Source organism: Aspergillus viridinutans (genome assembly GCF_018404265.1).
Source record: "Aspergillus viridinutans IFM 47045 DNA, scaffold_1, whole genome shotgun sequence".
In the NCBI taxonomy this organism is placed as follows: domain Eukaryota; kingdom Fungi; phylum Ascomycota; class Eurotiomycetes; order Eurotiales; family Aspergillaceae; genus Aspergillus; species Aspergillus viridinutans.
The window spans coordinates 4,310,087-4,324,005 of record NW_025091217.1 but is presented as its reverse complement, the minus strand read 5'-3'; the positions used below and the strand labels follow the sequence as shown (position 1 = coordinate 4,324,005).

The window sequence follows — 13,919 nt, the reverse complement described above, 5'->3', positions numbered from 1 at the left end:
GGTACTCGGGGGCGGTATACAAGGAGAAAGGGTCTGTGAATCGGAGCAAAGGAGGGGAGAATAGAAGCAGGGGCAGACACTGAACGAAGATATGGGCAGACAGTACCCCTGTATAAGAGAGTGGAAATCAACGAATGTCTGACTGGCGAGGGTGGGTAGAATAATGACCGAAGAACAAATTGATTGAAACAGAATAATGCGACATAGTCCGTCCTAAGGCAGAAGCAAACTGCGGGACGTTTCTGGGGTATGCGCAATCGGCGTAATGACCGTATCAAAACAGGTCTTGGTATTGCTCGCCGCCTTGTCCGATGACGCCACATGCCTTTTCTGCCTCGACACCTGATTTGTTGACCTAAATCGGAAAGTCGACACCTAAGGACGCAGCTACTAACAGTGCTCCAGCCAATGACTATGCCACATGGGCCTGCTTCTTTTCTTAACTAAGCAGCTCTCGCCCAGTTACAACCTCCACTCCGTACCTCATTGCCTAAGGTACCTACCTAATGATGGATCTGCCTGGAGCTTGATTTGATACATGCATCAACACCATCTCCTTCATCCCTCATCCTATCAATGTCCTGATTACTCTCTGTGAAACTCCTAATCTATCGAGTTGATCCTTCAGTGAGGCCGCTGTACTCGGGTTTCTGCGTCTACTTCTGTGATTTACTGCCCCTCATCGTTGTTTCTCAACGTCATCAATCCCCTTCTCCGCTCTCATCAATCAAATAGCGATTTTGAGGCTTTTCTATCACCGTCAACATGGCGGGTTGGTTTTCCTCTACTTCTCCACTCGACGAGCAGGTTGAGCGTGCGACATCATCATCGCTGTATGTCTTCTTTGATTTGAGTTTTCCCAGTTGTGGAAGCTGCCCCGGCCATAGCTAACTGCTCTATCAAATAGAGAGGACATTGCTCTCAACCTCGAGATCTCCGACCTTATCCGATCGAAAAGCGTCCAGCCCAAAGAAGCGATGAGGTCGCTCAAACGGCGACTAGAAAATAGGAATCCGAACGTGCAGATTGCGACATTGAAGGTTGTATAATGATGACCCGAGACCTCGGTGGCGTCTGTTCTCGATGCTGATGTGCTTGATATCTCTCTAGTTAACCGACACATGCGTGAAGAATGGCGGGTCCCATTTTCTGGCGGAAATTGCGTCGCGCGAGTTTATGGATAATCTGGCGTCTCTCCTAACAGCTGAGGGAGCTCCCCTGAATACTGATGTGAAGGAGAAGATGCTGGAACTCATTCAGGATTGGGCTATGGCGGCCCAAGGCCGCATGGATCTCAACTATCTGGGCGAGACCTACCGCAGGCTGCAGAGCGAGGGTTTCCGCTTCCCCCCGAAGAATGAGATTAGTGGGAGTATGTTGGAAAGCAGTGCGGTATGTTTACGTCCGTCCCATGGTGCGGATCTTGTCTTGAAGCTAACGTTTGAATCTGCGGAAACATAGCCTCCTGAGTGGATTGATTCCGACGTTTGTATGCGCTGCCGTACACCATTCAGTTTCATGAATCGTAAACACCATTGCCGCAATTGCGGTAATGTCTTCGATGCTCAGTGCTCCAGCAAAACCCTGCCCCTGCCTCACTTGGGGATACTGCAGCCCGTTCGCGTCGATGACGGGTGCTATGCCAAATTAACATCAAAGTCATTCATGCCATCTAATTTGTCAGACCGATCTGCGTTCAAGAACCACTCCATCACCAAGTCAAACGCGATGGAACCTCGCGGCGCGAGGGCAGAAGGGGGATTTGATGATGACCTGCGGCGGGCGCTTCAACTGAGCTTGGAAGAGGCTCAGAATAAGGGCTCTTCTGGCTACATGCCATCAACTAGGCTCAATGACGAACCGGCAAAGACGACTACTCAGGCCAACCACGAGGAGGAGGAAGACGCGGACTTGAAAGCTGCCATCGAAGCTTCTCTGCGGGACATGGAGGAACACAAGAAAAAGCATGCGGCCGCCCTGAAGAGTAATGCAGCAGCGACGGACTTTTCCGCTCGTGATACTACCACCGCAACACCCTTGCCCAAAAATCCCTATGAGCTGAGCCCCGTCGAGGTAGAAAACATTCACCTGTTCGCCGCCCTCGTTGACAGGTTACAACATCAACCTCCGGGGACGATCCTACGGGAACCCCAAATCCAAGAGCTGTACGAGAGCATCGGTGCTCTCAGACCCAAGCTTGCCCGCAGCTATGGGGAGACTATGAGCAAGCATGGTAAATTGAATTATTTCTATTGAGAGGTTGATCTATTATTGAAGATTGACTAACCGGCCCATAGATACCCTTCTTGACCTGCATGCTAAGCTGTCCACGGTGGTGCGGTATTACGATCGCATGCTAGAGGAACGATTATCTAGTGCATATTCACAGCATTCGCTCGGATACGGAACTGTGCCAGGCGGTTCCCCATACCCCAATATATATGCTTCAATGCCTTCCCACGCCGCGGAGGGTAAAACTGGAGCCGAAAACTTTTATTACGGCAACCCGGTTGCCGATAGGGCGCCTCCAGTTGGTAACGCTTATGGATACCCTCAGTCCAGCAGGGAGATTCGTGAGCCAGCAGCGGCTCCCAGTGGTCCGACCAGCTCCGGCATGTATAATCAACCGGCTCTGGCAGTGCCTCAAAATCCGCCGTGGAATGGAAACGTTCCTGTCGCATCTCCTCAACCATCTGCTCCCTCCACTCCTTTCCCCAACAATCCTTCAGGATATCCTGGCCCCTCCGCTCCGACGCAATACTACGTGTCCGCACCGCATCCAGAACAAGATCCGAATGCATATTCAAGTCCCCGGCCTGGGGAGACAGAAATATCTCACCAGCCGTCGCCGATCATGCGACGAGATTCTTACTATCACTCAGCTGGAGCGCCTGTCGCTGCGCGGGCGAGTGCACCGGAACAATCACCGCCTACAGACCAGGGCCAGTCTCCAGGTTATATGCAATACGCAGACCCTCATCCTGTGCAATCGACTGGTCAACCTACCCCTCAGCATCAGCCGACGGCGCCTCCCGCCCAGTCATACTACTTCCAGCAACAACCTCCACAAGGCGCACCGCTTCCAACACACTCGCAGACACCAGCTGCGCCATATGGAACGTACCCTGGCGGAGACGTTTCCCCGATCAGTGCGTCTGCACCTCCGGCACATTATCAACACGTTGCGCCGACCAAACCGGCAGTTGAGGAAAGTCTGATTGAGCTGTAGAGGGTCTCGTGATTGAATTGGCGATGTATAGCATTCTTGTGGTCGCTTTTCTCTCCCTTATACAACACCTTCTCGTGGTTGTTGGCTTTTGTGAGCATTATGATACCAGATGATTTGAAAATTTTTAGGATATGAGATTGGACACGCATTGATTTCTGATTGACATTCACTACTTCTACTCCTTTTGAGGATGACGGCCCTAGTTAACTTGTGTTTGTCTATACTTGTACTTTGTAGAGTATCATGCCTTAAGCGTGAGAAACCGATAAGCACTTGGAACGCCTGAAACTCGATTGTGTATTATGAGCCGATGTAGTCAAGCAGCATCATACTTCTCGCTGCATACGTTTCTTTTGTTCATTTCCTAGCACACTACCTGTGATTCTGGGATGGTTATCTCGATCACAATAGTGCCATTAGCAGCTTGTTCATTTAAGTATTAAAAACGTTGCAAAGTGCTTATCTGATTTTATTCCGTCTGATTCATTACACTGTTCATTATTGAGGATGAAGAAATCTATCCACGCATCCATGGTGAAAAAAGGCTTGGTAAAGGAAGAACCATGGAGAGGGGCATTCGAAGAAAGGGATAAGGAAACATAAAAAAAAACCATCAATGCTATTCCATGTCAACCATTGGCGCAGTAGGATATCCCGAACTTGATTTGGTAATAAATGCTCGTAAGCTAAAGCCATAAGCGATGCACCGGACGCCGTCAGTGCTAGAATGGGAGTCAAATGAAGATAAATGAATAGAAGACATAGGTAGAAAGGAGAGAAGGGGTAGAAGGCGTAGTCGGGTGAAAGCTAGTATCATCTAGCCATGAGTAGCTACCTCGCGGCTCTCCCACATGCGGCGAATCATCATATCTGATTCACTGGTGAAATAGCTGTCGCCAAAGTCCTCGTCTGCGGCAGTGGTCCCGTGAGCGGCTTCGTCGGAAGTCGACAGAATGCGCTGGGATGGGTGTTGAGATTTGTTGGAGTCGCTGGGGTCGTCGGCGTCTTCGAGGTAAGTTTGGGACACAGATTTCTTCAAGTCCGAAGTCTTTCTGCTAATGAGTTGTCTTGGCTCAGGACTTGGCAAGCCTCTTTGCTGCTTTCCAACTTGTTGTAGTTGCGCGAGTGCAGGGGCCGACTTGATTGGTTTGCCGAGTGCCGATGTACGGTCGGCAGTGGAAGTTATGGGAGCCTTGGAGTCATTAAGGATAGCCGCCAAGCGGGCGAAACTGTCGCCTGTTGGAGACTGGAACCTTCGGACGACGCTAAGTTCCAACGCGATCTTCTCGTATGCCTTCCGGATGTGCTTGGCTTCGGTATCTCCGCCGGTTCGGGAGGAGCCGTTGACGAGCGCTCTGCTGGCCTCGTAGACACCTGACCCTGCGCGGCCATGCGATGCAGCTATGAAGGACGTGTCCATTGGCGATGGAGAGACTGCCGTGGACATGCCATGGCTGTCGGGAGGAGAGGTATTTAAAGCAGCAGTTCGTTGCAGCCAAAGCTTCTGCTGGGTGCGAGAGGGGGGCTCAGTGCCTGGTGGTCTCGAAGGAGGCGACGCTTTGTGCTTTCCTATCCCGCGGTTCGGAGACGGTGGGGTCTGCGGATGATAATGTGGAAGAAACGATGATGGGGTATTTGGGTCAGAATCCGTGCGCGATGATGCGTGGGGGCGGGTTTTATTGTTAATGATGAATCTGGAAACACCCCCTTCCATAGACGAGGACGTTGCGTTCGTCTGATTCCCCGGTGTATTCGCGAGCGTAGTGGTCGATGAAGATAGAGGGCGCCGTAAGCCGTCCGGACCGGCGAGATTGGTCAAGGAAGCATTCCGAGATATTGTGTCAACGGGAGCTGGCTTCACTGTTGCAGAAATAGATGACATCGCGGGAGGTGCTCTAGCAGAATGCGAAGGGCTTAACAAACGGGCCGCGATGTCGCCGTGGTCAGGCAAACGGGCAATCTCTTCCTTCCACTCCTCGGGCTCCGAAACTGGCTGGTCCTGGTGTTGATCGTTCTCGTCAGGAGAGTGATCGTCATGCGAGAAGCGCCTATAGGCTGACTCCGGCAAGCTGCTCGCGGCACGAGGCACCTGAGGATACGGGCGCTTGACAAAGGTGAGGGGGTCCACCAATACGGCAGTATTCTCCAGGCTACCTTTGGATTGAGCAACTGAGCTGCGTCTCGTGCTCTCAGGCGACTGAGTCGTATCTTCCCACTCGCCCTCGTCGTCGTCGTTGTCTGAAACTCCTAATTCAAAGCCAACGGTCTTCTTCTTCCCAGAACTGGTTGCTGGGCGATCGGTTACCAATGCTTTCTTTGCCAGAACACCAGAGGAATTGCGTCGAGGATTTCGCAGAGCAGGGCTCGAGTTGTTCCTTTTAATCGACGATGTCGCGGTCTGGCCGGAGTCCAACCCACTATCCCAACGCACGTGGTGACCACCGCGTGGACTCGCCGCTGGTGTCGCTGGTGCGGACTTCTTCCGTTGATGATGACGAACAGTTGCTTCGGTTGTAATATGTCCAGCAGAAGTATGCCGCTGGAGCTTGTTTAAGTTCTTTCCGAAAGATGGGTTGCGACCGTGACTGCGATGACCGCCACCGACGACATGTGCACGGGGACGGTGGGCAGGCGTTTTCTGAGGATGGGTGTCTGACGAGTCTGACGAAGTACGCGTGACGACAGCGTGAGACGAAAGAGCACGGCGGGCCAGGCCCGGGCGCTTAACAGGGGAGGAAGTGTTGGAGGTCGGCATGGCAGGCAGCCAAGGCCAGCGCTGGGACAGGTAAGGGCTCGCACAGATGGCACGGATGCAGCTCCGAAACGGGCGACAAGCAGCTGCCGGGAGGGGGGGTTTGTGTACGGTCGATCAACTATCGATGTGAAGGGGGCATCAAACGCCACGATTTGCCTTTCAATTGAGACTGAAAACAAGTACACCGGCAAAGCAAAGCCGCAGAGTCAACGGGAAATCTCGGTGGTCGATCAAGCCAAAAGAAAAGCAATGAGCGACGATGAACGAGTGCTGCTGTAATTGCTGGTTGCTTGCTGGTTGCTTCTGTTGCTGCTAGAGACGCGGGGGATGAAGTAATAATTGGCTGGATGGAGGAACAGACAAAGTTACACTGCACGTGAGACAAGAGGGCCCGCACGAGGACCAAAGTGGCGAGGCTCTTGAAGAAACGATCGCCAAGTTGATCAATGAAAATAAGGGGTGTTGAGCAGAGAGAAGGAAACAATGAAACGAAATGAAGGACAGGAATATGACGACGAAGAACGTTCGGGTCGTAGTGGAGGTCAGCAGTATGAGACAGTGAAGAGCGGTACGGAATATGGAGAAGTAAGTTAGGTATGATTAGGATAGGTGGTTTGGTATTATGGCTTACGGAACCAGCCATGGATGGTCGAAAAGCAGAAATAGAAATAGAACACAGGAGATACCTAGTTGTCTCCACTTGCATCGCCAGTTCTAGACCAGGAGTAGTGAGTGGTATTCATTACTTTCCATGCTTCGTACGCAAGAGAATAAGTCCTCTTACAATACCAAAGATCGGTCTGGTCGGGTATATGCATACCTTCTGTTCTGACATGCATATGAGAGTACTCCATACTCTCTTCTCAAGCCTAAAGCACTGTCACTTAGCCAACTCCAATGGTTTCCTTATCTAGCAGTTTCTATATGTCACTTAATAGCCCCTAATTGAAGTGTATTAGTCAGTGTGCCCGAGTGGTTAAGGGGAGTGATTAGAAATATTTCCACTTGGCTTCGGCCGCATAGGTTTGAGTCCTATCGCTGACGGCAATTTTTCGTTTTGCTCCCCTTTCTTTCAAAAAAAAAGCAAAAATTAGCTGACGTCATCGGCAGGTCGTTTTTCTTTTTTTTTTTTGAGGGTTAAAAAACTGTCCGCTGGAACAGGGAACAAACTAGTAAAAACTACATAGACTAGGCGGGTAAAAAAGAAAATCTCCCCGACAGGGAGTCGAACCCTGGTCTCCCGCGCTCGTTCTCTAGGAGTGACAAGCGGAAATCATGACCGTTAGACCATCGAGGATATTTGTTGGTGCTTCTTGCTATTTTTGGATAATTGAAGTTGGAAGCCTCTATGAACACTCAGAATCGTATGACCAATATGACAAGTCCCTATTAGCGTTCGAAATTTTGTATGATGAACATATATCCAATTCAGTGATTTAGTTCTATTCAATGCGCTTGTTGCCCAGCTATACATTCCGTCCCATGATATATAAAAATGACAAGTGGTGTACAACCCGAGGGTGCTGACGGGGTATATAAAGAAAATGTCGTTGAGCAACATGATTCATGTCGACGGGATTATCAACGAACGGTCTAGCTTGACATAGTTCAGTCGCGTTCTTTTCCCTTCCTGGGATGGCCTCCTCTGCCACCGCGACGAGAATTGCCGCCGGCAGCGCTCGCATGATTTCCACTGGTTTCGGGTTGCAGGTTGTCCCGCCGAGAGTCCGAGATCTTCTGCCCGTTTTGGCCCTTCGCTTGAGATAGCTGTTGAGTTAATCCCGAAGGACCAGCAGCATTCTCCGGGCCCTTGCCACGCTTCTTGCGATTGCTTGATCCTCTACCGCGTCCGCCGCGACCACTTCTACCTTCGCTGTCCTTTTGACTGGCTTGCGTTGGATCAGGCTCCGGTATCCCTTGAACACGCCTGCTCTCCTTGTCCCACCATTCCTGGAACTCCTGCTCAAGTTGAATATCTTGAAGGTTATGCTTAGCTGTTGCTGCCTCGCGCAGCTCATCCTTTTCAGTCTGCTGCTGCATTAAGATCGCAGCCAAGGACAGCGAGTTGGGTGAAGGAGAATGAAAACTCGTCTGGTACGGTTCGGAGCGTGGTATGTGGCGTATGGATTTAATGGGGGCCTGAGCACTAGCCAGACCATTGGGAGATGTCGAAGGCCCAGCTGCGGATGGTCCCTGTGGCGAAGGCTTCATGACTGGCTGGGGGCCGCCAGAGACACTGCGACCTTGACCAGGTGCCGGTGTTGCGCTTGGCGACGATCTGGGTGGCGGTGTCCCAGCAACTGTCTGACGGAGGGTCATAGAAGGCTTCTGAGCGAACTTTGAAGGTTGAGAAGATTCACCATCATTTCCATGAGATCCAAAAGGAGTACCAGGCTTGTCCGGTGATTTGACCGGAGTAGAGATTTTCCATGGGTTCTGTGGTGCCTCCTTCGCTTTCTCCTGAGCCGCAAGCTTCTCCTGCAATTGCTGCTGTTGGAGCTTCTTCCTTTCCTTCTGAGACAGCTTGGGGGTAAAGTTGTTGCTGTTCTCACGGCGTGCGGACATGCCAAGGCTTAGGTTGGACACCCTTCTCTCCGAGGTTTCGGACATAATATCCTTCAAATCTTTCTTCGGAGTTGAGATAGCCGACGACGAAGCCCACGGTGTTTGGGATGGACTGGAGATGGGGTAACCGTTCTTCGTCTGTTCGAGTACTGCCGCTCTGAATGCTGATGGCGACTCGGAAAGTGCGTTCTCTTGAGGCGACTGCAACGATTCTCGCAGGACATTCGAATCGTTGTTGAACGATTGCTTATCACCGAGGCTTGTGCCCAAAGCTGGAAAATCTAGTGGCGGTTCCGGCGCCCTACCTTTGCGGGTTGCTATCTTTCCCTTGACTGAATCCGCGGGTGACAACATGGGGTCGTCGTCCATCTGGAACATCAAGTCACTGGTTGATTGTCTGGACTTCAAAATGGGACTACGAGGTATGTCCGAGTTCTCTTTGAGAAAAGCTGCTTTGGCCTTCTGCACCGACGGTGACGTAGACGTAGACACCTTATCGTCAGTGGCAGGACGGGGCTTCTCCTCAGAGCTTTGAAGACAGTTGAGACGGGACTGAAGCCTCATCGAATCAATTATCCGCCGTCTATCCGCTTGTATCGATGCGATGAGTTCAGGGTACTTCTCAAACACATAGGCTTCAGAATTCCGTCCTCTCGATACTGGGAAGCTTGTCATTTGATTCTCATGGCAAACAGTATCAAGCGCGTTAAGCAAGTTCTCGTCAAGATCTCTGAGGTACCTACGCAGCGTGTTAAGATCTCCTCTTATATGTGTAGGAACGCAAACCAACCTTTGCGCCAATACATCTTCCAGATTGAGGCAGATATACTCCAACGCAGCATCTTTGAACTCACTCACCGCACAGGGAGAAATCGAATTGAGGAGGCCGCATACATTGGTCGTGGTCACTAGAGGATCTCAGTAAACGACGTCGTGAAACCAGATATTTTGGAGTGAATGCCATACCGAATTTGCCTAACATCTTCTGGCATACTTGCGCTAATCGGTCGATCATCAGTTCATTCGCTACGAACGCGACATCAAGCACAAGATCGATGAATCCGTCCAACGTCTTCGATCGGACCTGGTCAAAAAGCTGCTCCTCCGCGTCCGTATAGATATACCGAAGAACAAACTCAAAGACGGGACGGTCTATGTGCTTGAGATCAACGCGAATGCTGTCATTTACATCTGTACGCCGCGATGATAGCCATCTTCCGCCAGAGCGGCCGTTGAACAAGGTGTCGAAAAAGGGGCATCTCCGGCAAAGAACTTGACTGTGAGCCTCCATTGTTTCGCCGCTGAGCTCGATGATTACATCGGAGCTCTCGAAGAATGTTGGATCGTTAAAGGCATAAGTCATATCAACTTTCAGACTCTTCGTAGGCTCTATCATGAGCCGCGCAGCTCGTTCCAAGGTTGGCAGGCCCAGGTATGTTGCGATTCGCATAACCTCAGAGCGGACTTGGCGATGTCTTGACGCATTTGCAGCAGAAGTCCTCATCTGGTGCCATGGATCCAGCACATTGTCTGTATATAAGAAAAAAGCAACATTGAGAATCGTCAAAAAGTCCAATCCATTGAACCGCACATGGCATTGTCCACTGGGCCCATACTCGATGTCCAAAACATCAGGCAAAGAAAAGTAGTATGCCTGTCGAAACTCATGGAAGGCCTTCCTGAGAACCGAGCTGCGTCCGGTCAAGATGAATTCATGAACTGGTATTCGTGCATCAGAAAGAGAGCTCACGAGGAAGACGGTGCCCTCAGGTGCCTCGTTTCGAAGAGGCTGGAAGTAAGATTCAATGTCTGAAATGGACATTGCCACTCTCCTCATTGCATCGGCGGATCCTCCATCCGAAAGAGCATCTGAGGCATCATCCGTCTTTAACGGATTAACGGTGGATACTAGCGAAGCAAACGGTGATAATGGGAGAAAGTCTTCCCACAATGTGCTTTGATCGACATTAATCTGCTCCTTGGTCACATCGCAGTCGCGCTGCGCTACGGCGTAAGCCCCATAGGCGTTGCTGCACACCCCCACAACGCGAGAAAGACCTGGGATACGAGCAAATTTGTAATCCTTTGAAATTCCGTCTTTCGCCTTCCTGCGCTTCTCTTTTGTCCAGGCTGACCCCGAAGCCGTACATATGATGATGGACCCGTCTTGTCCGACATCAACATCTGTAACGGCCATATGCGCCTTTTTCACAGTCCAAACCCGGACTGGGGCAGATAGAGAGTTCCGAGTCTTTGATGGATTTGTAGTCGAAGTTGAAGTCGGAGGATTTTCAGATCTGTTAACGCGAACTGTGAAGGCTTCGCCAGAACTTGACCGTGCACAGATTGTATCGCCGCCGGATTTCACCTGGACGATGCGATTGACCGCAGTGTCATACCGAGTTGCCATGAAGCTATTCCTAATGAAGCTTGAGCTGACGTCCAACGGAAATGAGAGCCTGGAATAGCCATATTGGGAGAACACCCAAACTTCGTGGTTTTGGAGAAGAACGATTGTGGCGTGGTCAATGGCAGACACACTTTGTATACCAGCGCTAAATAGGGACGCTCCAACGCGCCGAGGAGTAATCTGGTATTCAAGGGATCGAGCGTCCGAATCGACTAATCCGAGTTGACCTTCGTTTTTACCGAATGTATAAAGGCCAGAATTACTGAAGACCACAGAGTGAATCGCAGATGCAGCCACCCCCAGAATCACCTCCTTCTTGAATGGATTGAAGATCTGCCTCGGCGACATCTGCATGGGCACATCATCTCGATTCTGTGTTCGTGGAAGGCTATAACCGAGTTGTCCGTACTTATTACTACCCCAGCTGAAAACCTCGCCGTGCGCAGTTATCGCGAGGGTGTGGTCCTGACCAAGAGCCACTGAAATGACTCTCTTATGAGCGAGCCCCCCCGTTTCGATGCACACGAAGTTGAACCTTGTCAGCTCGTCGCCAGTACCCAACCGTCCGCCGGGACCAAAGCCGCACAAGAAGAGATTTGACTCGGGATCATTGGTGAGGATAGCCGTATGAAGTTTAGACATGGCAATAGCCTGAATCTTAATAGGTTTATTTTTTATCAACGCTGGTAGGTCTGCGCTGCGAGTCACGTCTTGATGGGAAGATGGTGTACCGTCATCTAATTGCCGCTCCAGGAATTCACGATAGAATCGGCGCAGAAGGTGCTCCGGGCGCTCAAGGTTGATTCTCACGGGGAACTGACGGTCATCCTGATCTCCTAGACCAAGGTTCAGATTTTTGTTGCTTCCAAACGTAAAGACTTCATCGGCAGCCAAATTCGTCCGCGGTTTTAGGTAACCTCGGCCGACATAGCTATCTTCACTTAAATCGTCTTGAAGGGAAGGTGCATTCGAGGCGATGTCACTATGTTCCGGCTCTGATGGGTCGAGAGATGCAGTAGAAGAAGTAATTCGTTTGATGTCTCGAGAAGCAATGGTAGCGCCGTATACATCAAAAGGACTATAACCTTCTCGATCTTTAATCTTAATTAGGCCTCCGCTTGGGTGTCCCACGTTCCCTGACTTGCTGAAATCGGTTACATCACTTATGTCTCGAGCCATCAGAGCCTGTGCTATGGTAGCGTTGCCTGCGTAAAGCGCCCGATGCAGAGCTGTCCATCCACTCTCCCAATCTTGCGCATACAAGTCAAGAAAGGGGATCTCGAGGAGAGATGTGGCGAAGTAAATAGCAGATGGCTTCTGCGATGAGGAAACAAGGTGTAGGAGAGTTCTGCCATAGTGATCTCTCGCATTTAATTCTGCGCGGGACAATGCCTTGCCGGGACGCGGGCCGCCAGTATTTCGATCAGGGGTGGTAGTTCCAGGAGATGTCCCGCTTAGTTTTTTGCCTTTTGAAGAGAGGGGAGAAGACGGTGTCACTCCACCGAGGCTTCCGACCTTGAAGCCTGGACTTCCTCCCACGCCGAAAGGCCGCTGGCTACCAGGCGTATAACTGGCGTTCGCCAGACATCGCCGGAAGCTCTCAACATCGTCTCTCAAGAAAGATTCCCAGAGCGTGCTAATCATGTGCCCAAAGTGCTAGCGTGTCAGAATCTCCTATCGACCCAGGACCAGAGCGCCGTGGTAACCACCGAGGGTTAACGGCGCACTGGCAAGAGCTCTGCGGGCGACAAGAGAATTCTGTTGAACAGAGAGTGTCTATGCGACGAAGGGTCGACGCGAATCCGATATCTTTTTATATTTGTCAGAGCGCAATATGGGTGTCCGAAGTGCAAATTTTCCGTTCTCGCGAGAAACTCGAGGGCTTTGGAACCCAAAGAACTGTCGTAGATAGTGGGACGCGGTGGCGACGAGAGCGATGGATAAGGGACGCGATAGGAAACAACGTCGGGAGATAGGGGACCAAGCAAACGCAGGAAGGCTTTCGAGCGAGGTATGCGACTGCAAATTCAGGACAGTTGAGGCAACTCGAGGGCAATGAGGAGCGATTTCGCCGGCGTATATCAGGACAGCGAGACCTGTTCGTGCTGAATTCCCAGATGACTGTTGGAGCCGTGGATAAGACCCTGCGGGTATCGGCCAATCGGAAGCTGTGCGCCCCTCCATGTTCCCAGATGAGAGGTCGAGAATTACTATGACAGTCAATATGAAGTTCATTAACCCCTCATTCCATGATGAGCTGCTAGGTCGTGCGTAGGATATCTTCTTCCCTTGTTTTCGGTTGTTCTCTAATATCCTCCTGACGGCCTCAGATGGTCGGGAATGGTGGGGAAGTAGGGGAGATTCATTGACATTCATACATAGCCGGAGTATAGGTATATATGTCGGGCGGGCAGTGTATCAGCATTCTAGTGTACCTGTTAGGTACCAACATAGGCTGTCAGGAACTCCTTCAACGTCTCAAGTACATCCAAATATCTCGCATTGACAATAGATTCTTACAATCTACTAACGTATCTCTGACAGCCTGAGGTTAACTGACTGTTCTCCAGGGTTTGAGACTGGCGTTCCACCCATACGCCTTCTGGGAAAAGGTGAACGACCTGATCTTGTCGTTGGCATTTGCAGGGACTCGTTTTTGCTGGAGTGTAACCGAGCAACTCTTTTGGCCTCCCTCCTGCCACAGAAAAGGAACCCCAATGTCTGGATCCTTTCAGGTGCTGTGGAGATGATTGTGTGCCGCTCGCTTGCCTCGCATGCACAAGTGATCCTACACAGACTTTGAAAACTCATTTCTGCACGCATTCGTTCTATGCTTCTCGACTGTCCTAGTCTCGATCACTAGACCGAAATCGTCTTGGCCGATTGGAGACAGAATTCCCACTGACGACAGTTGTCGCGCGTCTATTGATCGCTAGCGGGAGACTATCTGCAAGTAAAAG

At 50.9% G+C, this 13,919-nt stretch overlaps 3 protein-coding genes and 2 non-coding genes across 5 annotated transcripts; 2 read left to right on the top strand and 3 right to left on the bottom strand.

Moving 5' to 3' along the window:
* Positions 1-765: 765 nt before the first annotated feature.
* On the top strand, positions 766-3,229 carry vps27 (ESCRT-0 subunit protein VPS27; the record flags this gene model as incomplete). The annotated part of the gene is made up of 5 exons (XM_043266350.1): positions 766-833; positions 908-1,040; positions 1,111-1,392; positions 1,462-2,233; positions 2,298-3,229. 5 exons carry the CDS (start codon positions 766-768, stop codon positions 3,227-3,229), a joined length of 2,187 nt encoding a protein of 728 aa, XP_043122285.1.
* Positions 3,230-4,046: 817 nt separating this feature from the next.
* Aspvir_001223 (uncharacterized protein) lies at positions 4,047-5,984 on the bottom strand (the record flags this gene model as incomplete). Its single annotated transcript, XM_043266349.1, has 1 exon — positions 4,047-5,984. One exon carries the CDS (start codon positions 5,982-5,984, stop codon positions 4,047-4,049), a length of 1,938 nt encoding a protein of 645 aa, XP_043122284.1.
* Positions 5,985-6,942: 958 nt separating this feature from the next.
* Positions 6,943-7,028, top strand: Aspvir_001222. The gene has a single exon. It is a non-coding gene; the product is annotated as a tRNA-Ser (tRNA).
* Positions 7,029-7,194: 166 nt separating this feature from the next.
* On the bottom strand, positions 7,195-7,281 carry Aspvir_001221. The gene has a single exon. It is a non-coding gene; the product is annotated as a tRNA-Asp (tRNA).
* A 311-nt stretch (positions 7,282-7,592) lies between these two features.
* Aspvir_001220 (BTB domain and ankyrin repeat protein) lies at positions 7,593-12,603 on the bottom strand (the record flags this gene model as incomplete). The annotated part of the gene is made up of 3 exons (XM_043266348.1): positions 7,593-9,288; positions 9,340-9,457; positions 9,516-12,603. 3 exons carry the CDS (start codon positions 12,601-12,603, stop codon positions 7,593-7,595), a joined length of 4,902 nt encoding a protein of 1,633 aa, XP_043122283.1.
* Between the last annotated feature and the right edge of the window lie 1,316 nt (positions 12,604-13,919).